Raw genomic sequence first — 27,451 nt, forward strand, 5'->3', positions numbered from 1 at the left:
GGACGACTTGTTTAGACTCCCTGACACATTCATCAACCCCTATTCAATACCCTGACCAAGTCTACTGATTAGCTACCAACTGTCTATCTTAGATTTCAAATGTCAAACAAAAAACAGAAACCAACTCTAAGTAAACTTTGAAATTTTCATCTTTTTTTGCTCATATAATTTTATTTTTATTCATTCAATTGGTAAATTACCAATTAAAATTAATGACTGGGTTTTGTCGTATTAAATAATAATGAAAACAAGTTATTGTGATAGTTTCCTACTTATTAATTTCCATTTAATTTAATCACAATAAATAATAAATTACAGCGTACAATAAAAACATCAATAGAAATATAACACTTAGTTATTTATTAAATTAAATACAAATAAACATCAAGAGTCATTCCGCGGTTCGGTAATTTTTAAAATAATACCATAGGTAATATAATATATATTAAAGCATCAATAAGCTTATGTATATATGTATTGGTACTTGTAATTAAATCCCAGGCTTTAGCTCACTCACTCACTCAGTCTCTCGTTATCGCACAATATTTAACGTCTATTAATTAACTCGCTATCGAAAATAATTGCACGTTCAATAAATATCCCTCACACGTAATATATTTAATAAATGGTTAAATAATTTTATTTTCCCGCTATTATTATTATTATTTTATTTTTAAAATCATAATTACAAGTCTCGTATGATTGAAAAAAAAAAAAAAAAAATTATCCAAATGTAAAAAAATCATCGTCTTTTATATTTTTTTTATTTTCCGGACATGGATCACATGATTTATATTTATCGTGCCCTGACGTAATATTATTTTGTTGATTAGTTTTAAATTTTTGATTTAATACATTACGGGGGTCTTCAATCATTAAATTTTTATTGCCCTGAAGAGATTCTTGTTGCTGAGGAAGTAAAAACCCAAAACAGCCTAATGACGCTGAACCGCGGATAATAGCGCGACCTATTGCTGCCTCGGCGACGGCTTGCTCCCACTTTATTTTATCAACATCCGTACGTAGAATTCCCACCTATTAAATCATTTTATTATTTTATTTATAAATAAATTCATTTTATTTTTAAAATAACCTCTTTTTCTAAGCGATCTAATCTTTCATTTTCCTTTGATGGTTTATTTTTATTATCCTCAGGTTTCGGTCCATCGCAAGGTTCGGCTGGACATTGGGTCGAATACATTTTTTATAAATTCTTTTACTCTTTTTTTTTTTAAATTTATTCTATAAAAATTTTATCTCATGAATTTTTACTAGAAATTTTGATATCAAATTAAACAAATGAATTAATTTAATTATTTTTTACTTTCGTTTGTAACTCAATTCATTTCTAACATTAGAAAGATTAAATTAAATTTTTTACTAAAAGCTTGTCAATATTAATGATAAAAAAATATTTAATTACAGACATTTACCTCATATATAATTCATTATTTGCGTACTATAATTCTGATTAAATAAAAATATGAATTTAAATAATTTAAATTGTAAAATTAGTTTTCATCAAGTACTTGGAATCGAATAATTAATTATTAATAAATTCCCCATTGAAAAGTTATTATAATAATAATGAAGAGCAAAGGATTAAAAGCTTACATAAAATAATAAATTCAATTTAGATATTTAATTATAAAAATAAATTGAAAAAAAAATGAGTAAATTAATCAGGTGTTGAATGTGGAATTTTAAATTTTAAAGGGAATATAAATTGTGACGGGTGACTATATATCCCTCGTTAAAATCGTTTATCCGTATATATATACATATGTACGTAAGTAAGCAAACAAGTATATAACAGGTAGAAAAAAAAAAAAACGACCAAGGTAACAAACAACAAACAAACAAACGAATAATAACAACACGCAAATATATATATATATAAGTATCCATATGTGTACAATAAAAAATACATATGCACAAATAAATGCTGAAACAAGAGGGAGGTTTAAAAAAATTGTCGCATTCGAAATTATTTTTATGAAAGAGGTTTTGCTTGCTAGAGTAAAGAGTCTAGATGGTATATTATAACGATCATGGTCGTTTGTGGCAGATTATTTTACAACTTTTTTTCAATTAAATAAAATCCTACGGGTTTATAACGTCAAAAAAATAAAAATATATCAAATTAAAAGATGTAAAATAAATATTTATATATTTATGTACGCGGGAGATTTAATGTATAAGTTTGTTCGGATATACAAGTTGTTCATTTACGACGGGAAATAATAACAGTCTTGTAAAAATGTCTATTTGAGGTAATTTTAAAAATTTATATGTAAAATTCAATTTCAGTTTAACATTAAATATAATATATATGTAGATGAAACAATTATTGACGGAAAAGTATCAATGTCAATTCATAAAAGTTTTATATTGTGAACTGCGTTATATTGAGTGCATTCAGGCGCGATTTTAAATTGAGATATTAAATTTTTATTTTTACGATAACATTTTTTTCTTTTTTCGTGATATAGATTTTTTTTCCAACGGACATAGACCGGATATTTCTTAACATTTTATATTAAATTTATTTTTTCAAACAACGAGTTTTTTTTTTTTTTATATACAATTTAAAATTCTAATAAGTCTTCAAGGTAAATTAATTACATGACTTTAAAGGAAAGAACACAGAGACATCCATGAATAGAAAGAATCAAAGGCTCCTTATTCAAAAAAAAATTAATCGAATAAAAAAATTCTGATAAATAAAAAATAGTCAAAGAAAATAAAATACAAAGAGGAATGGAGTAAAAAGAGGCCATACGTGTTCAACGTCTGGATTATCGAAAACATGTGTAATTGATATGTGTACGACAACCCACAAGTTACATTCGACAATATTACACCTTAAAACACATGTCAACTATTTTTTTTATCTAACAAAAAAAAACTTGTAAAATTTATGAAACTTAAAAATTCCAATAGAAAAAAATAAAAATATAAATCAATATGAAATTAAAAAATAGAAAAATAGTAATAGTGTATTACGTAATTATGTAACTACTCTGATTAAATACATGTGCACATGCATCAGAATATATTTTCCAAGCTCCCTGTTGCCGTAGCTGCTCTGGTGCTGTCGTATACTAATCAGGATAAAAGCCATGCGGCGCAATGTCCCCAGTAGTTGAACCTTCTTGCCTTACTTAATGGAAATATTTTTCATGCACAAATAATCATAATAATGATAAAAATAACAAAAAAGTATTATGCATTATGGTATTCTGGATATAAACTTTATACGTCTGCGTATGCACATTTAATAATCGAACAGACAATCTTACTAATAAATGTAAAAAGTTATCAGGGCATGTGCGAAATTTTTTTAATATTAAATTTTTTTTTAAAAGATAAATGGAATTTTTTTAATTACTATGCTAACTTTGATACAAATATCAAAGTTTTCTCTTTAGTAATTCATATATATATTTTTCAGATGATAAACAATTAATACAAAGAGCATTGAAGTAAAAAATAAAAGTATTCCCAGGGGCGATTGAAAACTTTAATAAATATTATAGATTAAATTTTTTAATAAAAAAAAAAAATAAATAAATATTAATGAACTAGCTGTAGTTTTTAGTAGTTGAATAATAATTCTCTCTGTATAGTAGCAAGGGTCGAGAAAGTCTAAAGGGGGTGACATTCTCCTCCTCATTCTCTGGTATAAAGTAAAGGCAACCCTAAGTAGGTGCACTTTTGGGGTAGCAGGCAAATCCGAGTACCCGAGCTACCCGAGTACCGTGTGCCAAGTATTATACACCTACATATATATATATGGATATATGTATAACAAGCAAGAACGACACGACTGCACTTGAAAACAGCTCAAGTACCAACCGAGACATACGAACACGAGCTAGAAGGTAAAGACTCTACTGTTGTCCTCGTCATCCTTGTCTTGGTCTTCCTCATCTTACGCTTCTATTCTACTCTATTCTATTCCTTTTACAAGAAAAGGAAACCAACAGCTACCAGCAGTCCCCATTAATGCTATCAACACTAGTACAATGTAGCTATCAACAGAATCAACTAACAACATCAATCTATGTATATTTATGTATAACATGAATATTCTAATACGCTTCAAGCCATCAGTAATTTATACATTACAATAAACTTTATATTGTTATTTAATTTATAAAATTAATATTTTTTTTTAATATAGACTTAACTATATGTCGACTATTATCTTTTAGCTTTGATGTTGGATTCAAAGGAAAATTTTAATGAGAGTCTAGGAATAATAATAATAATAAAAAAAAAAACTACAATAGATTTATTTATTAAACTCACCACAAATTATCTTTTGTACTGATCAATAGGTTGTAATTCACCGGTTGTAATTGAATCTAATACCCAAAGTTCTTTAAGACCAGTGGGCCCAATTATTATTCTAGCTTTTTTAGGATCATCAATTGTATAACCACCGGCTGTTTTAATTAACTCCTTTAATACATTTTGGGGTGGGGTTGTGTTGTTTTGAATATGTATCAATCCACTGGCTGTAAATAACTCGGGTACGTATGAGCTGCCAAATATTTCTCGATCTCGTCGATTTTCCTATCAATACAATAGCAAATTAATTTATTTGTCCGGTAAAAATTTAAAACAAATTACCTTGAGTACTTTTGAAAAATGTTCAATTTCATATTTATCAGGAACAAGCCATTCAGAAGCTTCTATTGAGTTTTTAATCCACTGAAACTTTAAAACCCAGCAACCCCTTATTATACCACGAAGTAAATTAATGGTACGGACTCCAGTTGTAACAACATGAGTTGTTTTTTTACTAACAGTAGATTCCATTTTAGCCCCGCCAATTTTTTTAATCGCCTCTCTAACGATATCTTTATCCCTGTAACAACCCAATCAACAACTCAATTAATTACTGGAAATCAATAAGCCAATAAATATACAAACCAATAGGTAAACACAAACAATAAAGTAAATACTACTATATAAATATTTATATATAATTAAAAATAAAACTTACCCGTTACATAAACCCGTAGCTACAATAATAATAGATTTACTGTGATTACGACTTTTTTTCGCCAATCTTTTATTTTCCATAAATACATTTGAACTCATTGGACTGTCATTATCACCAGGATCATTATTATTATCGTAAGCTTGAGTTCCAGCTCCATTCTTGTTAATTTTCTGACTAACTAAGCTCAATAAATTACATTTATTAGCTTTTTTGCAAACTATTTTTTTACTCTTAATAATTCTCTTCTTCTTATTCTTCTTCTCTTCCTCCGTCTCCTTCTCGATTATTTTCGTCTTCTGTGTTTCAGCTTGAAGATTCGAGTCACTCAAACTCGACGTAGAAACTCGAGTTCCATGATTGATACTATTGACTTGTGACCTAGTGAAGACAGGCTGGGTGACATTTCTTCTGACTCTTCTTCTTCTGATCGGTTTCTTTACTTGTACAGGACTCAAACTACTGGGCATCGGACTAAGCGGAGACAAAGAAACAGGACTATTGTGCTGAGTAAACAATCTACGTTTACCAATATTTAATTTTTTTTTAACTGTCTCCATAATCATTTTATTTCTATCAGCATCACTGTCTGAATCCTCCGATGTCTCATCAATAATAATCGTTCCTTTATCAGTGACTTTAGGATTTTTATCAAGAGTCAAATCGTCTAAAATAATCGTCTTGTCCAGTCCACCTCTACCTTCATCATCATTTTTACTCGCAACACTAGTTTTTTGCCCAATTAATCGAGAAATATTTCTTCTCAACTGACTCTGCTGAGTTTGTTCCGGTGTCCCTTCAATCGCATCACACTCCAAACTTTCTTTATCACTAATTAATTTATTAATACTACCAACTTTGTTGTTACTAAATCTTCCATCTTCGTCATTTTCTTCATCAATAATCGCCATGTGTCCGTGTTTCAAATTTTTTTTACCACCATCTCCATTATCATCTTCAGGACATTTATGATAAATATTATCAAGCGACGTATTAACGTCCATTGAAAAACGATTAGCATCTGGTATTTTATTATTTGTTTTATTTAAAATACAATTACCTTGTACTGGTGTCAATTCCATAGTTTGCTGATGAATTATCGTATTTTTATCAGTTAGATTTTGTTTATTATTCAATAAATTATAATTACACATCTGTATATTTTTAACAGATGGTTTCACACGCGTTATATTATTTTTAGCTTGCGGTGTATTTAATATTGATGTATTTTGTTTTAATACTGACGTACTTGGTAAATTACATGACTCCTGTACATCACAAGTTGTAAAAGTCGAACATGATATTGGTACACCTATATTTGATATATTTAAAGATTCTTCACAATTATTTACATTTGATTTTGTTGTCAATAAATTTTTAAATGACCGAGTTCTTCTGGGCGATGGAATAACATTTTTTCCATTATTATTGATAATCTCAGTAGCTTTAAGTATTTGATCAGTCTTGTGATAAAAGTCATTGTTTTTATCAAACAATTCACGTGTTTTATTAATAATTATTTGCCTTAATTCCAAACAATTTGTGCTCAGCACATTGTCTTTGACAGCTAGCTCAGTGTGAAGATTTTTTTGTCTATTACTATCAGTATCTGTTTCTGTTTCAGATAAAAAATTTGGATCCTTGATTATTGATTTGTCATTATCATTATTCATAAATGACTTTAATTTATTATCTTGTGGGTCAACATTTTTATGCTCTGATTGTGTAGACGAGTCTGATAATCGGCTCAAATTTATTTGTAATTTATTTTTATTTGTACTTGAATATTTTTTAGTTGATTTTGATTTACTTTTAATTGATTTTCGATACATTGTTAATTATTACTTTAATTTTTCTTATTTATAAATTATTATTTTATGAGATTTTATCCAATAACTTTAAATATATCAACAATTATTTATTAGAGGTTATAAATATAACCTATAGAAGTAAATAAAAATAAACGGTTATATTTTTATTTGAATTTAAATTACCGGCGGTTAAATTTTAACGCAAAAATTCTACGTTACCGATGACAAAGTAATGGCGCGAAAATTCAAACAGCATTAAAAATCAAGCGGGTATTGAATAAACTAGGGGTGCATTTGAAAATTGCTCGAGCTCTAGCTCTAGCCATCCGTTGCCATGTAGCGATAGCTAGAGATTTTATAGATAAATTAAAATTCGTACTGCGAAATAAAATGGCGGCAGAATATGATAGAAAAAAATTTTAAATATTAAAAAAAAACACTGAAGTGTTTGAACAAACCTTGGCGAGGAAATAATATGCAGAAGGGTGTCCTAATACACTTGGAGATTTGATTTAAATTCCTCCAAGTGTACTGCAGCTAAAAAAACGTCACTTAACTGCTATTTCCTCACCAGACGATGCCAGATGATTTTGCTTAGGAACTAGGAAGGTTTCAGCATCAACATCAGCAACACTTTACACTACCACTGAACACTTCACTGTACCACAGACACTTTACACAATTTAAATTAATAAAAGATAAATTTTATAATCACTGCACAATTTTACACGACTTAACTGCAATACTGTGTTTCAATTCAAACGTAAAAAAGGATTTGGACTCCTACTGCCATTATCGATGATATTGATTGCCGCTATTGAACGGTCAGTTAAAACAAAGCAATCGATTTTGCGATTTATTCGACCGCCCCCACTTTAGCAAAAATTTGAACGTCGAATCCAGCGTCGCGCAGTAGCGCCAACTTGGCGCCAAATTTCAAAATTGAAATTTAATAATTTTATTAAAATTCAATTGTGTCGATAATTATTAATTGTTCTTATTATTTTCACGGTAAATTTAAATATTTAAAAAATAAATAATTAGAAATTGGACACAAATTAAAAATCATACATCAAAATAAAATGGTGGCAAAATATGTTAGAAAAAAATTTTTAATATTAAAAAAAAAAAAAAAACACTTGAGTGTTTGAACAAACCTTGGCGGGGAAATAATATGCAGAAGGGTGTCCTAATACACTTGGAGATTTGATTTAAATTGATCCAAGTGTACTGCAGCTAAAAAAACGTCACTTAACTGCTATTTCCCCACCAGACGATGCCAGATGATTTTGCTCAGGAACTAGGAAGGTCTCAGCATCAGCCATCAGCAACACTTTACACTACCACTGAACACTGAACACTTAACAACATCACAGACACTTTGCACAATTAACATTTTACAAACACTACACAATTTAATTAAACAATAACTATGAACAAAAAATTTAATGGATAATTACACGACGCCACTGCACTACTGTTTCAATTCAAACGTATAAAGAACAAAGAAAGATCTGGACACTACTACTGAAGTTGTCGATGATACTGACTGCCGCTATTGGGCCACCAGTTGATACAAAACAATCGACTTTGCGATTCTCTCGCCCCCCACTTTAGCAAAAATTTGACCGTTGAGTAGACGCGCAGTAGCGCCAACTTGGCGCGAAATTTCAGAATTTAAATTTAATAATTTTTTTTAAATTGATATGTATCAATAATCATATCAATCAGACTAAAAAATATACTCTAAAGCTTATCATTTTCATCAATAATTTAAATATTCAACAAATAAATTATTGGAAATGAGAGAATGCACCCGCAAACAAATTTTAATAGAATTATAAAATTTAAATTCTGAAATTTCGCGCCAAGTTGGCGCTACTGCGCGTCTATTCAACGGTCAAATTTTTGCTAAAGTGGGGGGCGAGAGAATCGCAAAGTCGATTGTTTTGTATCAACTGGTGGCCCAATAGCGTCAGTCAGTATCATCGACAACTTCAGTAGTAGTGTCCAGATCTTTCTTTGTTCTTTATACGTTTGAATTGAAACAGTAGTGCAGTGGCGTCGTGTAATTATCCATTAAATTTTTTGCTCATAGTTATTGTTTAATTAAATTGTGTAGTGTTTGTAAAATTTTAATTGTAAAAAGTGTCTGTGGTGTCGTTAAGTGTTAAGTGTTCAGTGATAGTGTAAAGTGTTGCTGATGGCTGATGCTGATCGACCTTCCAAGTTCCTGAGCAAAATCATCTGGCATCGTCTGGTGGGGAAATAGCAGTTAAGTGACGTTTTTTTAGCTGGAATACACTTGGAAGAATTTAAATCAAATCTCCAAGTGTATTAGGACACCCTTCTGCATATTATTTCCTCGCCAAGGTTTGTTCAAACACTTCAGTGTTTTTTTTTTAATATTAAAAATTTTTTTCTAACATATTCTGCCACCATTTTATTTTGATGTATGATTTTTAATTTTTGTCCAATTTCTAATCATTTATTTTTTAAATATACGTACCCTTAATAAGTAATATTTATTTAACAAATAGTTTATTGGTTTTATAAGAAATGAATAATAAATATTTCAAATAAATGAAGAATTAAAAAAATTAAGTGGTACAAAAATATTAGTAATTAATTATTAAAAATAAAATTTAGGTCTAGTAAATAGTAGAGAAAAAAATCGCGCGCTTTTAATTTCAAGCGCATGCGCATGCGCAAAGATTTGGAGTAACAAAAAAAAATATAAGTGACACATGGACTTATAATTGACAACAAGTAACACATGTTTTTGTTAAATGAATTTATTTGCTAATTGAAATTATTCATTACGTGACAAAATAAATAAATTGTAAGTACACGTGATTAATAATCTAAACATTTTAATTTTACTCGCTTATTAAATTTACAATAAATTTATCAATTCTTTGGTCTAGTTAACCTATTTCATCATAATACCGGTAATTTTCATCATCAATCCCAAGCTCGAGTTGATTTAATAAATTGTGAGTATTAAAAACAATTTGAATTACATATTAATTATTATAATTAATTATATCTGGTTATTTTTTTAGTTTCAACATAAATGGCCGAAACAATAAACTTTCCGGAAGAGGAGTCGAAGATTCTCGAGTTCTGGCAGAAGAACGACGTTTTTCAAAACAGCTTGCGATTATCAAAAGGACGTCCGCGGTATTCATTTTACGACGGGCCGCCTTTTGCAACGGGTCTACCTCACTATGGACACATACTAGCCGGCACAATAAAAGACGTGGTGACACGATATGCTCACCAGAATGGCTACTACGTGGAGCGACGTTTTGGTTGGGACACGCACGGTTTGCCAGTCGAATTCGAGGTAGAGAAAGCGCTGGGCATCAAAGGTCCTGAGGATGTCGCGAAAATGGGCATCGATAATTACAACAAAGAGTGCCGTAGCATTGTGATGAAGTACTCTGGGGATTGGGAGAAAATAGTGGGACGCATGGGCCGTTGGATCGACTTCAAAAACGACTACAAGACTTTGTACCCCTGGTTCATGGAGTCTGTCTGGTGGGTCTTCAAAGAACTGTACAACAAAGGGCTGGTTTATCAGGGAGTCAAGGTGATGCCCTTCTCCACGGGCTGCAACACACCTCTGTCCAACTTTGAAGCAGGTTTAAATTACAAAGAAGTTATTGACCCGTCAATTTACGTGGCCTTCCCACTTAAAGACGAGCCGGGCGTATCACTGATCGCTTGGACGACAACTCCATGGACATTACCCAGCAATTTGGCGCTCTGTTGTAATCCAAACTTCGAGTACGTGCTGGTAAAAGACAAGGTGTCACACAAGACTTACATTTTGCTGGAGTCTGCGCTGGCTCAGGTGTACAAGTCTGATGATCTTTACGAAATAATTGGCAAGAAAATGGGCTCTGAGCTTAAAGGAAAACGTTACGAGCCGCCGTTCAATTACTTTGAGCACTTTAGATCCCAAGGAGCTTTCCAGGTGCTCAATGACTCGTATGTTACTGCTGAAACTGGTACTGGAATTGTCCATCAGGCTCCGTACTTTGGCGAGGACGATTACCGGTGCAATTTGCAAGCTGGCATCATCACCAAGGACCAGAATCCCATTTGTCCAGTTGACAGTTGCGGTAAATTTACTGAACAAGTAAAAGACTTTAGCGGGATGTATGTAAAAGACGCAGACAAGGAAATTATCAAGGTTTTGCAAGCTAATGGCAAGTGCCTCAAGTACGCGGGATGCAGTCACAGTTATCCGTACTGCTGGAGATCAGACACTCCGTTGATCTACAAAGCCGTACCCTCCTGGTTCATCAGAGTCGAGAGCATCAAGGACAAGTTGCTGTCAACAACAGCCGAGACTTACTGGGTGCCGGATTATGTCAAGGACAAACGTTTTGGAAACTGGTTGCGCGACGCACGTGACTGGGCTGTCAGTCGCAATCGTTACTGGGGTAATCCAATGCCACTTTGGATCTCTGATGACAAGAAGGAGGTTGTCTGCGTGGGAAGCATCGCCGAGCTCGAGGAATTGACTGGTACCAAAGTGACGGACATCCATCGCGAAAGTATTGACCACTTGACAATTCCATCAAGACGTGGCCCAAACTTCGGAGTCCTCAAACGTATTCCCGAAATATTTGACTGCTGGTTCGAATCGGGGTCGATGCCGTACGCCCAGATGCACTACCCGTTTGATAGAGTCAAAGATTTCGAAGAAAGTTTCCCGGCAGATTTCATTGCCGAGGGTATTGATCAAACCCGCGGGTGGTTCTACACACTCTTGGTCATCTCTACAGCTCTGTTTGATAAGCCGCCGTTCAAAAATCTCGTCTGCAATGGATTAGTCTTGGCAGCTGACGGACAAAAAATGTCCAAGAGTAAGAAAAATTATCCGAACCCTATGGAAATAATTAATCGTTATGGTGCCGATGCGCTGAGATTATACTTGATAAACTCCCCGGTCGTAAGAGCAGAAAATTTACGTTTCAAGGAGGAAGGAGTCCGCGATGTCATCAAAGACGTTTTTCTCCCCTGGTTCAATGCCTTCCGGTTTCTAAATCAAAATATCGAGCGATTTGAGACTGAAGAAAAATGTAAATTTGTGTTCCATGACGTTGACGAGATGATAAATGTCTCGGATAATATCATGGACAAGTGGATTCTGTCATTTACCCAGACGCTGCTGATGCTCTTGAAGGAAGAGATGAAGGCTTACAAGCTGTACAACGTTGTCCCAAAGCTGGTCAAGTACATCGACAATCTGACCAACTGGTACGTGCGCATGAACCGGAAACGTATCAAGGGCGAAGGCGGAACCAAAGACTGCGAGCATGCTTTGAACACACTTTTCTACGTGATCTACACGATGGTGCGTATCAACGCTCCATTCACGCCGTTCCTCAGTGAATTTATGTATCAGCGACTGCTGCCCTGGTTGCCCAAGACGAAGAACAACGAGAGTGTGCACTACCAAATGATTCCAGCCCCGCGAGAACAATTGATCAATGAGGAAATAGAACGTGCTGTCTATCACATGCAGACTGTTATTGATCTCGGTCGCATTGTACGTGATCGCAAGACTATTCCAGTAAAGTATCCACTGCCAGAGGTAGTCATCATTCATCCGAGTCCGCGGATTCTCGAGGAAATAGTTCGGCTCAAGTCGTACATCCTGGAAGAGCTCAATGTCAAGGAGATGACTGTGACGACGGACAAACAAAAGTATGGAGTCGTCTTGCGTGCTGAGCCGGACCACAAGACTCTGGGAGTCAGACTACGAGGGGAATTCAAAGCCATGATTAAAGCCATCAAAGAACTTACTGATGATCAGCTGCAAGAGTTTCTGGTGAAGAAACAGATTGTTGTAAACCAGCATGTACTTGAAGAGGAAGACTTGAGGCTGATGTTCAGTTTCTCTGGACCGACTGCCGAACAGCTGTCCCAGAAGTACGAGGCCCATTGCGAAGGAAATATTTTGATTCTGCTGAACATCACGCCGGATGAGTCGATGCAGCATGAAGGTATTGCCAGAGAAATAATTAACAGAGTACAGAAATTGAGGAAGAAGGCCCAGTTGGTGCCTACTGATGCTGTTGATGTCTACTACGAGATAAAAGACTCCTCCAGCATGCTGAAGAAAGTCATTGACAGCTACAAAGAATTTATTGAGAGCACTACCAAGACACCGCAGCGTGAGTTGAAGGAAATGGCCAGCGATGCTGATGTTATTGTAGAAGAAATGCAGAAGATCAAGGGAGTAGACATGAACTTGGTGTTGGTCAAGAGAGCCGGCAGTGGAGGAAAGAGACGGAGCGAACCGTTCCTGAAGTTTGTTAATGTTAAGCTCGTTGATGTCGAGTCAGCTGATGCCAAGTCTGGTGAACTCGGAGTTGTTTTACTCCAGAGTCCTAGAACTGGTGACACTATTGGTTATCAGCAGCTCCGAGATGAGATTCGCGTCCTATTTGGACTCTACGACAAGAAATTTGAGTTGAGTAGCGGAAATAATTTGCTGTCAGAAAAAACAGATTTATTGGGATTAAATAAAAAAACAATTTTGGTGAGCAAGTCTGGAAAGACTGACGCTGGTGCTGAGAAAGACTCTGCGCCTGCGTGCGCGTTTGTCAACGTCAAGTGTGATGGCAAACAGGTCACTCTGATGCTGGAAAATCCGAGAGGAAAATCAGTAAATGCCGGGCCACTAAAAAAGAAACTTGAGTCTCTGTTCGAAGGTTTCGACTTTGAAGTTCCTAATGCTGATGCTCTTGTTGATCAGCTCGACGGACTGGTTCTAGAACCTCTTAAATAATTTAATTAATTAATTAGCTATTCGACTTTTTTAAAATGTAATTAAATAAAATTTATTTATAATTAATAAATAAATTAAAAATAATAAAATTTTACTGATTTATTTAAAATTTATTTAATAATTTTTTTCCTGGTTTTTGAATTCGTAATTTCGCGCCATGCCGGCCATTTTAAATCAAACACGTGCCCTCTGCCGACTTGATTACAAATCGTTTGATAAAAATATAAAATTCTTGTGGTATATCAACAACAACAATAAACAATCTGTTTAATGAATTAACAAATAATTAAATTAAAATAATTATATTGAAAAAAAGTGAAATGATTTCACCAGGACGTCTGACATTTTCATTTAGTAAATTATTTTACAATAAAATAAAACGTGATTTAACCTCGAAAGTTGCTGTTGCTACTGAACAATTTGAAGAAACGAGCAAAGGTAAGTTAATTATTTATTTAAAAATTAATAAATTGTCACTTGCAATAATTAATTTTAAAAATTTAATTGCAGGAAAAAATATATTGATATCAAAAACCGGGCCAATTACATTATTCGGCATAAATAGAGTTTCAAAAAAAAATAGTCTAGACCGAGAGACAGCTGAAGAATTATCAGAAGCACTGGACGTCTTTGATCAAAATAAAGAATCATCTGTTGGTATAATTCATGGTGTGGGTGGTAATTTTTGTGCTGGTTTTGATTTAGAAGAAATATCTAAATGTGAAACAGACACTGACAGTTTGCCACACTTTGGATCATTGGTGAAATCATTAATTCTAGATCTAGATCTTAATATTTATAAACATACTGACTATTAATTGATAAAATATTTTTAATTACAGAGTAGCAGAAATGTACTGACTAAGAAACCATTGATAGCATCAGTAAGCGGTTACGCAGTTGGTGTAGGGTTCGAATTAGCTCTGATGTGTGATCTGAGAGTAATTGAAGAACAAGCACGTATGGGATTTTTGAACCGACGTTTTGGTATTCCAATAATGTGCGGAGGAACTGTGAGATTACCGGCAATCGTTGGCTACTCACGTGCCATGGACATGATTATAAGTGGACGTGAAATCACTGGAGAGGAAGCATTCCAGTGGGGAATCGCTAATCGTCTTGTTACTTGTGGTGGTGGTAATTATTTTTATTTTATAAAAATCTTGGTCTGTAAAAATTGATATCGTTTAGTAAAATAATTATTTATATTTCCAGCTCTAGGACAAAGTGTGACATTGGCTCAGTCAATAATTAAATATCCTCAGCGCGCTTTGTTATCGGACCGCACATCGCTGCACTTTGCATCGTTGGGTGCCAAGTCAATCGAAGAGGCTCTGGAGTTTGAAAAAGATAACTCGACGGATATATTATTGGAAGAGGGTATTGAAGGAGCCAAGAAGTTTGCGCAAGGCTTCGGCAGACATGGCAAAGCTTACAATATTACCCAACTTGATAGGACTAGTTTTAGAGAGCTAAGTGATGATCTTTTATAACATTTCATTTTTTTATTTATTGTTATATGATATATTTAATAAAATTTATTTATTAACTAAAAATTAGTAAGCTTTTTTTTATGATTACTTGATAATTAAAGTACTTATCGAGTTTCATTATTATAAATTTAAGCTAAAAGACTCGAAATCCGATCAGAACTAGTAGTCGCTCACTTTAACTTCTTGTAATTTTTATAAAAAAAATTATTGATAAATAATTAATTGTGAATCTAAATATAGTAGAATATGACTTATCAAAGTATTTTAGAATCAATTGTAAATTTAAATTAAATTACTTTTCAAAATCGCGCTCGACCGGCCGTTTTTTACTTAAACGTTCGCCAACTTTTAGTAGGCGATTATGGGTACACGTAACGAGCTTATTTTAACAATTAATTATCAACATTACTTTTAAAATTTTATTATCTATTTTATATTATTAAGAGAATAAGGAAAATTTTGTTCCGCCTTATCTATATGATGGAATTAGTTAATGTTATTGGAATTGGTATCATTAGATAGGTCTTGACTTGAATTTGTGCCTTTTCATAATTAAAATTTTTTTTAATTTTCAAGTATTGAGATAAATAGATTTGTCTATATCATTCGAATTACATTTAAATTACGCGAGAAAAAAGACGATCGTATTTATTTTCTTTAAATAAATTAATACTTTAATTATTCTGTCATAAGTATATTATTTATACCGCGTTACTTATTCTAAAATGATAGATTTTTGTACTCCCTTTTGGTTTTAGGAAACTTCTCAAAGCCAAAAAATTCTGCATAGAAACAAAAAGGATTTATTGACACAAAAAATCTTTACTCGCCCCAAGACAAGTTTTGTATTTAATTCATAATGCATAAAATTTCTTGGTGCAAATTGAAATTTTTTTCGGCAAAAAATATTTTTTCTGCGTATTTTATAAATCTAGTAGATATTTGGATAGTCATGTAATGACTGCGGGTTGCTCGTAATATTTCAATTATGAAAAATAATTTTTTAAAAAATGATTTTTTTTTCTTTGGTTAATTTATTCTGCTCTAAAGTAATTAATTAATTAAATTAAAATTACCTGAAAGTATCTGAAGTACATGAATAACTAGTTATTCAGTTTTTAACTTCAAAAGTTTTGCATATTAAAATTTTAGTGGCTTGACCTATTGTCGGACTTTCAAGTCAGACTCGGAAAATTAATTTTTAATTGAATAACCACTCAGAATATCCACTTCCCAAGCCCTTCGAACCGAAGTTCAAAGGGTGAACGATCATCGATGACTGAGTTTCGGCTCAGAGCTAAAACTCAGTCTTCCTCACGCTCAGGGAAGAGGATTATTCCTCATCATCATGGCTGTATCGACTCAACTATAGAGTAGAGAGGATGTGAAGATATACTACAGAAATGATCCTGTGAAGTATGATCTTAATTATTTTCTCTCTTTCGATGGCTTTTAACATCTATATGACAAGTATTGGACTAGGAAAAAAAATTTCCCACTTTTGCCACCTAGCGGCCGACCCGGAACTGTGTAAATTCCATCAGTTATTTCTACAGACTGTTGCCGAGGAGGTTTCTACCGTAACGGTAATCACAAATACCCTCATGATAAATATTTTATTCCTGACACCTATTTTATCACTCAATAAATATGAAGCCAATGTCTTATTAATTGTTGATTTGTCTATTTGATGATATCTATTGAAGTAATCAAAAAGAAATTAAAACATTTATCAAATACTTCCGGTACAATTGCCGTTAATTAATCTCTCTCTCTCTCTTTTTCCCCGGAAGTAAATCCACTAGTGTTCTAGTATGCATTAAAACATCAAACGCTTTCATCAGCCCGATTATTGACAACGTAGCTACCATTAATTAATAAACTAATTTACATACTTGCAACTATCTCCATAAATTGATAATTAAAAGTTTTTAAATATTTCATATATAAAACATGTTTATTTTATTTATTTTATCAATATTATCATTAATTTATAAGAAAGTTCTTTCAAGGCGGATATTAAAAATTTTAAGTAAACGAGATCTTTGTAAATATATGAGTTGTGAAGTTAGACATAAATAATAATAATAAAATATTTAGTCCATCGTAACACCATTGATTTGTATGTACAAGATTCCGTGACCGACATACGTCTCTATTTGCTAATCAATTCATCTAGATTTTTATTATTATTATTATTATTCTTAATATATACTCTCGTTACAAAGATACAAAATATATTTGTATATGAAATGTCACGTGTGGGATGTAAATGACGATTTATATTAAAATTATATAATAAGACAGTCTCATCGGTCTTATCATTATTTAAATGACACTTATATTTGTCATTTAAATATTTTTAAAATACTTTGGGTAAAAAATGAAAATTTATATATTTTTTTAATTTCTCAATTTTTTAAAAAATAAATTGCAGTAATAAATTAATTTACTAGTCGAAAATAGTCCAAGTCATGATTTTAAAACATTTATTTTATTGGTACTTTCCGGGTGAAAATATTTGGCCGAAATCACGCCAAAGCCGTAAAATTTTATTGTAAAAGACCGAAAGTTGGCCGATAAATTGAGTCAGCCTATTTTCTGCTATGGTATTTCTTTTGTTAAATAAATATATGAAATGAACAAAGATATAGTAACATCTTAAATATTATAGATCATAAATACAGTATAAATTTAATTGGCGAAAGTAATACAAGCCACCACACTTGTAATATACGCGATTAAAGCCGCTAGTTAATATATATATAGATATATTTGTGATGAAATGAGTGCAGGTGGCAAAGCATTGTTGCGCAATATCACATATCCCTCTCCCCTTTAACTTGTTAAATACATATAATACATATAACTGTCTCTATAGACTATTGTATGAAACCCTCATACCCTTTACTTATTTTCCACCTTCTCTTGGCGGTGAATGGACCTGATAAAAAAATAATCCATATAAATTTATCCTTGCAACTGACTCTCTTAAGTCGTAATCGTAACTCGCTAAAGATTTACATAATAAATCGTAAGTATTATCTATTTATAAATTTAAATAAAAATAAAAATATAACTAAATAATTTTGGTATCACATTACTATGAGAAATTAAAAACTAATCTGTATTCAATTACTTTAGTTGGTGAGACAGGTTTAACGCACCAGTTCATGGTTCCCGCAGTTGTGTTATTGCAGAAAAGTCATCAATATGCGGGTTTTTAATCTACGCTAATTGCTATTCTATCTAGCATGTTTTTTTTTTTTTTTTTTTTTTTTATTTGCAACATTAACATTTACTTTGAATATTTTTATATTTGTAATAAAATTCATTACAATAGTAAATACTTAATATGTATAATGAGTAATGGAAAAAATATATATAAAAATGTTGATAATCCTGTTTCGACACCGTCCACTTCTCAGATCGGAAAGTATATAATGTATATATATAATAATATATTATAAATAAATATGTATGTATATATATGTATGTAGACAATGTCCATAAGAATCCACGTGGTTGTAATCGCAGAATACATGGCATTTAAGGAATAAAACGCGACGCAGTCACGCAGACTACGGAGCCTTTCACGAATTGCCGAAGGCCCAATACAACGGCCATTGTTACTCGGGCACGGCCGTCTTTATTGAAGAAAAGTCAAGTGGCAATTTTGTATTACACATTTATGTATATATGCTCTGATACCACCATCAGTCCATGGGAAAATTGCTCAAACAATTGCCAATGTAGCTTTGTATTACATTATAAAATACTTCTCACTAAAAAAATTTATTCTTTATCGCAATTATTAAAAAATAACCCAATTAAAATTTTTTAAACATTTTATTGTGTCTCTTTGATGGAGATAAATAATTAAAAATTTTATTTTAAAAGAGTTTAAATTATTAATTGACTGTTCTATATTAAAGTTCCTTTAAATTTATCAAAATTTTGTGATTTTGTTAAAAAAAAAAAATCCTATGGCTGAAAACAGGCCGACGAATTTATCGGCCACTTTCTGGCCTGTTTATTGAGAATACTAAAATTTCGGCAAACTTTCGGACTTTTTACAAAAAAATTCTAATGGTTTGATCCATTTTCGGCAAAATATTTCTACCCGAGATATATAACAATTAATTAAAATAAATTTCTCTAACAATAGTCTGCACAATTGGCAGAAATGATATTTGCCACTTTATGGGAGGTATTTTTATAAATAGCAATCTATAAATATTTGGATTAATAATAATTGTAATAAAAGATCGTAATGATTAATATAAATATTTTATCTAAATAATGAGGCAATAAGACGAACAAAAGAAAATTATTATTATTTTTATTACAATAAAATTCCTTTCTCAATATAATAAAGATGGAAAGTCAAGTATCATACCGATCTATCATCGAAATATATTTCGTAACAAGGGAAGCGAGACTATTCACCTCATCGTCAATTCATTGCGATATTACTCGTCCGTTCTCTTATATATATTTATATATGTATTTTTACTTGTCCGTTGTCGAGAGACGTGTTACACGTCCGACAGATAATCCAACGTGACTTTCGCTGGTAAAAGCCTCTCACGATTAATTCTATCTTGTAACTAGAGGTCATATCATAATTATAATAATATGAATTTATATATAAAAGTACATTTATCTTAAATCAATTAAAGCCAAAAATAAAAAAATATAATAACAATTAAATAAATATATTTAATTAAAAATTATGACGTAAAATAAATAAAACTCATCAATTACATTACGTATTGTAGTAAATAACGTCTTTACATGGTACTAAATACCAGGTCAGTATTTGTAAATTGAGTTCAAGGACCTGTTTAAAAAAAATATATATATATTTAATTAATTAGTTATAATTTTTAATTATAAAAAAATATAATAACGAATAGTTTGAAAACGAAATTATGGACTCAAGATTTGTTTTTAATTTTCTATTATCTAAAAGTTGTGATATTTTTATTATATAGAAGTTTAATTAAAAAAGTTTGTGTGGGAGGAAATAATTAGTATTGACGGATAAAATATTGCGGTTTATTCTTTAGAGTTTGTGTAGTAAAGGGTATGCTGAGGAGAAGAGGGACTAAAACTGCGATCGTGGACGAGGTAGTATAAGAGCGCGATATTCAGGCCGCAGCAAGGCCGTGTGTACGGCCGCGCTCAGTAAAAGTGCAGTAAATAAAATGTAGGTTGTTACATGGCTTGAGGCGAGCCTCCATACGCTATTCATGTGCACACTCTTCATAGATCTTTTATGCATATATGTATATATTTTTATTCACGTGTATAAGAATGTGGATTGAGTGTTTTAAGTATGCGCAGATACTTAAGAGTTAACTTTACTCTGCTATTGTTATCACTTGTAAAAATACTGAGCGAATTATTTGAAATCTGGCGCCCGCGCACTCGTTTCAAAAAACTTTTAGATGCAAGATCGTCTCGTGAAAATGTTTTTATTTGTTGTTAGTAAATAAAAAATTTTGAATCATTGAATTTGATTGTGGAACAGAGTTTTTAGAAATTGAGTGTTTTAAGTATTTGATGGACTTAGGAATTGGTAATTTATTTTTAAAAAACTTTCTACGACTGTCTACTCGACTTTGAATAAATTATTATTTAAATACGTATTAAAAAATATATGAAAGCGAATCTCGATGTATTGCTCTAAAAATGTCATACTTAATGTGTTTTATAATTAAGATTTTATTGGAGAAACTGTACGAATTTAAAGTCACTCTCTGATAACTCGGGAGATAAATTTTTTATTTTTTTATTGTATAAAAAATAATTTTAGAGCCTATTAGTTATTTAGCTTTACCGGCTCCACAGAGCATTAAATTATCAGCAAAAAAAGCTCATTGAGTCGGTTCTTTATGTTCAACAGTTTGTTAAATATAGAATTTAAAAGTTAACTTTTTTATTAAACTTTAGATAAAATCACTCTTGCAAAAGTTTTTATACACAAAAAAAACTTTGATGAAAATTTCTTCGACAACTTCATGCCCTACAAAACTACCAACAAAATCATAAATAACTTTTCCATACATTTTTCTTTTTCAAAACCCAAGATTTTAAAAAAAAATTTTTTACATTCCCCTTACGGGCATCAAAAGAATTTTAAAAATCACACAATAAAAGATACAAAAATTGCACAAGTTATTAAAATCAATGTTAAATTGTATTCTATAGTATAACTTAATTTTAAATATATATGTAACAACTTGGTTATAAAAAAAAAAAAGAGTGACTCTTTTTCCGGTTGCATCTGCTTGTGACGTGCGGAACCTTGATAACTCTGTCTACCGACCAACCAACGCGTTGCTTCAGTGACCTGGGCTATGACCAAGGCTTTGACAAGGTATAGGATGTACTGGAAGTAGTTTGAGTGGAATAGACAACCTCTGAAAGGAGAAAACTTATATATATATATATGAAATAAAAATAAATAAAGACTACGTAAAGCTGTTTCCAGTTAAACTGAATACCGGATCTTGTCAGTAAAGAAAGGATGCGCACGCAAAACTTTAAAAATTCTAATTTTTATAATTAAAAATTTATTTGTAGAACTCATTTTTTTTATTAATATAAAATTACAATTAAATTACATTAGAGAAATTTATAAAATTTGATGCATTGACACCATTTATCAATGCAGTGATTAATGTTATATTTTAGTATCTATGATTATAAAATGTGAATATTTTATAATATCAAGAGCTTCTTTATGTCCCTGATTATCTTTTAATTATTTTTACTTAAAGTTATAGTCAATAATTAACATTTTAAATAAAAAAGCTTTTGAGGACAATACTGGGTGTTGTTAAATCTAGTCTTATAGTTTTATAGTCTCAAATGTGCGGTAATCGTGTTCATATGTTTAGATTCACTGTAAATCTCGAAACACCCCCTCAATGATTCGTATATGCAACAAATAATATTTCGGTTGATACTAGAAAATTTTAAACTATTATTAAAAAATAATAAACAGCCATGGCGGGAAAAATTCAAATATTTAAATAGGAGGAATAAAAATATATAAAGAGAGAGGAAAGAGATTTATGTTAATGAAGAGATCGGTAAGCGATTGCTCGGGTTTCTCTTAACCTCTTGCAGCCTCTGATGCTTCATGGGAAAATATCATTATTATTTTATTACAAACACCGTCATCATATTTATATTTTAGACTATTATTAAATTATTATAAATAATAATCTTTAATATTTATTTATTTTAACAATTGATCTTTGATCTTATAAATTTAAATATCCAGCTGACTAAAAAAAATTCCAACGAATTTGAATTAAAATTTTTATATATGTATATTTATATATTTTTTTTTATATAAGAGAAAGCTAATAAATAAATGTTTGCGAAAAAAATGACCTCTCAGTCTGGTGTTATAATATTTTGACGTCAGTATATTAATTATTTAATTCGCTTAATAATCAGGGTCATCCAAATTGGCAGAATGAATCTCCACGTGAGTTCTTCTACTCAAATTGCTCCCTATCGAAAGGTAATATGTATAGATATACTTGTGTTTTTTACCTTCAACAAGAAATCAATCATATAATGATAATAATATAAATAATATAAGCTTAATAGTTGTTTTATAAATATACAAGATGAGGGTTAGTTGGCCTCGAACATTCATTAGTTGACAAAATAAACAATTATTTAGTTTTATTATATTTTATTACGCATATGAATATTTTTTTTTCTCTTTTGTAAAAAGTAAAATAAATGAATCATCTTAATTTATGAAATCGTAAAATAACTATAAAAAAAATATTTATCTCCTGTTTGCGATTTATTTGTAATAAAGTTATCGATAAAAATTAATATTATGACGTAATAGTCGATATGTTGTAAGAATTTATATTTTAAATGGAGAAAACGACATTTTCGAATCAGCTGACACGTCATCACGTACCGCGTGTTTTTAGATCGAGCAATATCTGTCTTCTTTAACTTAACTTTTATATATATTTGCTAACATGGAATTTAGTTGGTTAGAGAGAAATGTAATTCGAAAATCTCTATATAATCTTGTGCGATATCGAACATCTTGGAAGTAACACTAGGTGCACATTATAAAATAACCATTGATTATTTTTTTTTATTAAAACAATTTATCGTAACTATGCAATAATAATTTTAAATAAATTTTGTTTTATAAAAAATAACTTTTTTTTGTTGAAAAAAAAAAAAAAAAATTTTCTAAATATTAAATAATTGAAAAAAAAATTTTTTTAATTATGTAATATTACGTCGGTAGTTATAAAGAAGGTATGCAAAAGTGAATTTATTATTTTTATATTTTTAGCTGAATATATATATATATATATATATATATATATATAAGTCGTCTATAACTTTTACTTACCTACTTCCTCGGCGCATTCCGTAGGCAACTGACCGCGGAGAACTCGTTGGCGTAATCTTTTAGTCTTGAATCTTTAATTTTGCTAGTGTATACTCGACAGTGTGCTGTCTAAGTGTGCATAGGAAAATTTTATGCCAACAGTTAATAAAATTTGTTCTTAAATATCAATATTTTACGTTTATAATTAAATTATCTGATTAAATTTGATAACTCTGCATTAAATTAATTTTAGGTTCGTCTTACGTACTTTGATTACATGCTCATATTTTAAGGGTCGGGGCAAAATGACCAGGCCTAAAAGTTTTATTTAAAGCTTGAGATGATGTAAAATAAACACGGGGAACTTAGACCTCGTAAAATTTTAGACAAAAAATCATAAAACAAAATCTAAAATCGGCTTTAAATAATTTTGCTAATAATTAACTTTGAAATTTATCACTTGCTAACTCGTAAAAGGTTTTAGTCCAGTCGGCAAGTGATTTAAATGGCGGTCCTAGTAGATTAAGCGAGGCGGAGACCGATTTTGACGATTTTTTTTTTGATTCCGCACTAAAAAAGGATTTCCAAAAAAGTTGAACAGGTTTCCCGTGTTGCTTTTGATTATTTAAATATTTAAAAATTAGTACTTAGTTAACTTTTAAATATCTCGGAAACTATAGGGAAATCGGGAAAAAAAATTAAGAATAAAATGTAGAGAAATAATCAAAGAAAAAAATGAGACCAATCCGAAGTCTATACGACTAATAGTTTACGAGATATGATTTTTTTAATGCAAATTAATTTTTCGCCGCGCGCGCGGGAGTAAACAATTACCTGGAACTTTTTGAAAAATGCATAAATTAATAAAAATTTTTTTCTAATTCGTAGTTCTTACAATTCAAGCCGATAAACGAAAAGTTTCAAATCGAAAAAATGATTTTTTCGATTTTTTACATTAAAAAAACCATTTTTTGGTTTTTTGGATTTAATGTTTTTTTAATGTAAAAAATCGAAAAAATCATTTTTTCGATTTGAAACTTTTCGTTTATCGGCTTGAATTGTAAGAACTACGAATTAGAAAAAAATTTTTATTAATTTATGCATTTTTCAAAAAGTTCCAGGTAATTGTTTACTCCCGCGCGCGCGGCGAAAAATTAATTTGCATAAAAAAAATCATATCTCGTAAACTATTAGTCGTATAGACTTCGGATTGGTCTCATTTTTTTCTTTGATTATTTCTCTACATTTTATTCTTAATTTTTTTTCCCGATTTCCCTATAGTTTCCGAGATATTTAAAAGTTAACTAAGTACTAATTTTTAAATATTTAAATAATCAAAAGCAACACGGGAAACCTGTTCAACTTTTTTGGAAATCCTTTTTTAGTGCGGAATCAAAAAAAAAATCGTCAAAATCGGTCTCCGCCTCGCTTAATCTACTAGGACCGCCATTTAAATCACTTGCCGACTGGACTATTAAAAATAAAATAATAACTCTGTTTGAAGTAGGTTTAAATTAATATATATTTAACTTACATACATTTAATATTACTCCAGTTATTATTTATACATTGGAATACAATTGGGCTCGAAGCATTAGAAAAAAAAGAAAAAAAAACTAACCGCCCATTCCTTAGGTACATTTACATATACATATATATTCATAAAACCTTACTATACTATTTAATCTTATTACATATAGTATATAATTTAAAATAACTTTTACTATGATCCCTCCATCAATCGCCACCTCCCCTTCCTCATCCCTCAGTCCGGCCTTCCCATTTAACATAATTATTTAAATATTTAATATACATTTATTTTTTTTTAAACGTTCATTTTAATGTACAAACTGTTTATGTTTCAACATCATAATTATAATAAACATTATAATTATCAATCATTAATAATTTAAATTAATGATACATAGATATCAGATATATCAGCACATATATAAAATATGCGTGCGTCGTTGTCAATATGACTACTTCCCCTGCAATATACCATTGTCAATATTTATATTTTAAATAATTTGTGAATCGGTGCAATTAAAATTTCTAAAAATATTTATTACCAATATCAGTTAAAATTAATAAATTTAAACTACTTCCCCGTGTAAAAAAAAATTCGTTCCAAAAATATTCCAAAAAAGTTCCGCATGTGGAACTTCTAAACATGAGATAGATTAGAACTTCGAATGAAACTTTTTTTGAACGTTAGTAATTTTGATGGTAAAAAAAAAGTTTTTATGAGCAAATTTAGAGTAAAAAAAGAACGTTCTTGGAACTTTTTTGGAATTTTATACAGATATTCCAAAAAAGTTCCAGAATCACCACTTTTAGCTTTTTTATGGACTAAAAAAGGCATTCCAAAACATTCTGAAATCACTACTTTTGCATCTTTTGTAGATCAAAGACGTTCCAAAAACATAACAAAATAGTTTAAAAATCACTACTTTTGAATTTTTTATAGAACAAAAAAAACATCCATAAAAAATTCCAAGAACGTCCTCTTTCGACTCTAAATTTGCTCATAAAAACTTTTTTTTTACCATCAAAATTACTAACGTTCCAAAAAAGTTCCATTCGAAGTTCTACTCTGTCTCATTTTTAGAAGTTCCACCCGCGGAACTTTTTTGGAATATTTTTGGAATGATTTTTTTTTACACGAGTCATGCTGCAATTAATTAATTATTAATATAAATGTTTTTAAATACTTATGAGAGCCTCACATATTTAACGACAATGAGCAATTATGCCGTTATATTTAATCCACTAAAATTTAATAATTTTGTAAAATTTATTGGAAAAATTATATATTTTTCTGTAGCAGTCATCACATTTCTTATCTTACGGACGGAGCTTAGTCCGACATATTTTAATTATAAATAAGTTACAACTATACGCAACGCGAGGTTCTCTTGTGATTCTCTCGTGCATTTAATTACCAGGAAAAAATTATAAAATTATTATTCTTTTTTATACGCAAGAGAAATTCACTTATTTTTACTCATACTTTTTGTTTATTTCACTAAATACGACTAAATAGTCTTATAAATTATTTTAAACATTAGTCTTGGTTTTTAAATTTTGTGTTTAATCATTTTGTTTTTTAAATTTAACTTATGCAATTAATTTATTATCATGATTTAGACAAAAGATTTAAATTATAGAAAGTCTTGAATTTTTTTGTTTCCTTCATTTGAATAATGAGTTTAAAAAAAAAAAAATTAATTATATATTTTTATTAAAACTTTTTGCTCTTTCAATTTCATGCATAATGTTTTCTTACAAACTACGCAACATTCATGAGTTATTCCTGAGATATATAACTTTTTTTTTTTTTTTTTTTTCTTTTTTTGTAAAATTTTAACAATTGTCAACATTGGTGAAAAAAAATAAACTAATTTATTTCACAATCACTTGGATAATTAATTTTTTTTTAATATCAACAAAAAAAAGTTGGTGGTTAATTAAAATTACGAAAGTGGTGTAAGAAATAAAATAATAACAAAAATGAATATTATTATTTTAAAAATAGTAGAAAGAGCGTTAATATATAAGTACAAGAAAGGATGCTCGCTGTTATAAACGAGGATTGTTTTTTATCAGCGGTTTTAATAACTTGAAAAACCAGTTTAATGTCTTTTAACTTTTTATTAACTTGTCCTTTTTTTTTTTTTGTTACTTTAAGAGACTAACATTAAGATTTACTTTCGCTTGACAGAATAAGTGTGAAGAAAATACAATTGAGAATAAATTTATCGACGAAAAAAGGCAGTGATAGAGTTTTACGACTGAAGAAAAAATAAAATGTAGAAATTTTAGGGGTGTGCGAATCGAATAATTCGAAAATTGCCAATTACTCGTCAATTTTTGAATTGTTCGCAATTTTTCGGATCGTTCCGAAATCTGACGATAATTTGAATTATTGGA

The 27,451-nt window shown here is 30.5% G+C and overlaps 5 protein-coding genes and 1 non-coding gene across 6 annotated transcripts in view; 2 read left to right on the forward strand and 4 right to left on the reverse strand.

Moving 5' to 3' along the window:
- LOC130675069 (uncharacterized) overlaps positions 1 to 4,453 on the reverse strand; it is a 126,493-nt gene extending 122,040 nt beyond the window's left edge. Inside the window, exon 1 of the mRNA XM_057480534.1 lies at positions 4,315 to 4,453. The gene's annotated coding sequence lies outside the window, so the exon portion shown is untranslated. The remainder of the gene's footprint in view (positions 1 to 4,314) is intronic.
- LOC130675072 (uncharacterized) lies at positions 275 to 1,328 on the reverse strand. The gene is made up of 2 exons (XM_057480542.1): positions 1,094 to 1,328; positions 275 to 1,035 (listed from the first exon to the last, which is right to left on the reverse strand). The coding sequence occupies exons 1-2, from the start codon at positions 1,199 to 1,201 to the stop codon at positions 724 to 726; spliced, it is 420 nt and encodes a 139-aa protein (XP_057336525.1). The 5' UTR covers positions 1,202 to 1,328; the 3' UTR covers positions 275 to 723.
- On the reverse strand, positions 4,321 to 6,093 carry LOC130674965 (probable cyclin-dependent serine/threonine-protein kinase DDB_G0292550). Its single transcript, XM_057480420.1, has 4 exons — positions 5,650 to 6,093; positions 5,015 to 5,517; positions 4,639 to 4,876; positions 4,321 to 4,581 (listed from the first exon to the last, which is right to left on the reverse strand). Exons 1-4 carry the CDS (start codon positions 6,091 to 6,093, stop codon positions 4,321 to 4,323), a joined length of 1,446 nt encoding a protein of 481 aa, XP_057336403.1.
- A 3,411-nt stretch (positions 6,094 to 9,504) lies between these two features.
- Positions 9,505 to 14,024, forward strand: LOC130674383 (isoleucine--tRNA ligase, cytoplasmic-like). Its single transcript, XM_057479696.1, has 3 exons — positions 9,505 to 9,664; positions 9,750 to 9,818; positions 9,888 to 14,024. The coding sequence occupies exon 3, from the start codon at positions 9,899 to 9,901 to the stop codon at positions 13,631 to 13,633; it is 3,735 nt and encodes a 1,244-aa protein (XP_057335679.1). The 5' UTR covers positions 9,505 to 9,664; positions 9,750 to 9,818; positions 9,888 to 9,898; the 3' UTR covers positions 13,634 to 14,024.
- LOC130674384 (2,3-dehydroadipyl-CoA hydratase-like) lies at positions 13,820 to 15,141 on the forward strand. Its single transcript, XM_057479697.1, has 4 exons — positions 13,820 to 14,071; positions 14,144 to 14,394; positions 14,476 to 14,770; positions 14,849 to 15,141. Exons 1-4 carry the CDS (start codon positions 13,954 to 13,956, stop codon positions 15,124 to 15,126), a joined length of 942 nt encoding a protein of 313 aa, XP_057335680.1. The 5' UTR covers positions 13,820 to 13,953; the 3' UTR covers positions 15,127 to 15,141.
- Positions 15,142 to 16,338: 1,197 nt separating this feature from the next.
- LOC130675240 (small nucleolar RNA U3) lies at positions 16,339 to 16,552 on the reverse strand. Its single transcript, XR_008991245.1, has one exon. It is a non-coding gene; the product is annotated as a small nucleolar RNA U3 (small nucleolar RNA).
- Positions 16,553 to 27,451: the final 10,899 nt, after the last annotated feature.

Source organism: Microplitis mediator, chromosome 9 (assembly GCF_029852145.1).
Source record: "Microplitis mediator isolate UGA2020A chromosome 9, iyMicMedi2.1, whole genome shotgun sequence".
NCBI classification, from domain to species: domain Eukaryota; kingdom Metazoa; phylum Arthropoda; class Insecta; order Hymenoptera; family Braconidae; genus Microplitis; species Microplitis mediator.

Excerpts from the sequence above, each read along its gene's own strand:
- LOC130674384 (XM_057479697.1), top strand. The coding sequence starts at position 13,954 with ATGATTTCACCAGGACGTCTGACATTTTCATTTAGTAAATTATTTTAC. Across the intron at positions 14,395-14,475 it reads TGCCACACTTTGGATCATTG|AGTAGCAGAAATGTACTGAC; the intron begins GTGAAATCATTA and ends TTTTAATTACAG. Across the intron at positions 14,771-14,848 it reads TCTTGTTACTTGTGGTGGTG|CTCTAGGACAAAGTGTGACA; the intron begins GTAATTATTTTT and ends TTATATTTCCAG.
- LOC130675072 (XM_057480542.1), bottom strand. The coding sequence starts at position 1,201 with ATGTATTCGACCCAATGTCCAGCCGAACCTTGCGATGGACCGAAACCT. Across the intron at positions 1,036-1,093 it reads TAGATCGCTTAGAAAAAGAG|GTGGGAATTCTACGTACGGA; the intron begins GTTATTTTAAAA and ends ATGATTTAATAG.
- LOC130674383 (XM_057479696.1), top strand. The coding sequence starts at position 9,899 with ATGGCCGAAACAATAAACTTTCCGGAAGAGGAGTCGAAGATTCTCGAG.
- LOC130674965 (XM_057480420.1), bottom strand. The coding sequence starts at position 6,093 with ATGGAATTGACACCAGTACAAGGTAATTGTATTTTAAATAAAACAAAT. Across the intron at positions 4,877-5,014 it reads GCTACGGGTTTATGTAACGG|GGATAAAGATATCGTTAGAG; the intron begins GTAAGTTTTATT and ends GGGTTGTTACAG. Across the intron at positions 4,582-4,638 it reads ATTTTTCAAAAGTACTCAAG|GAAAATCGACGAGATCGAGA; the intron begins GTAATTTGTTTT and ends TTGTATTGATAG.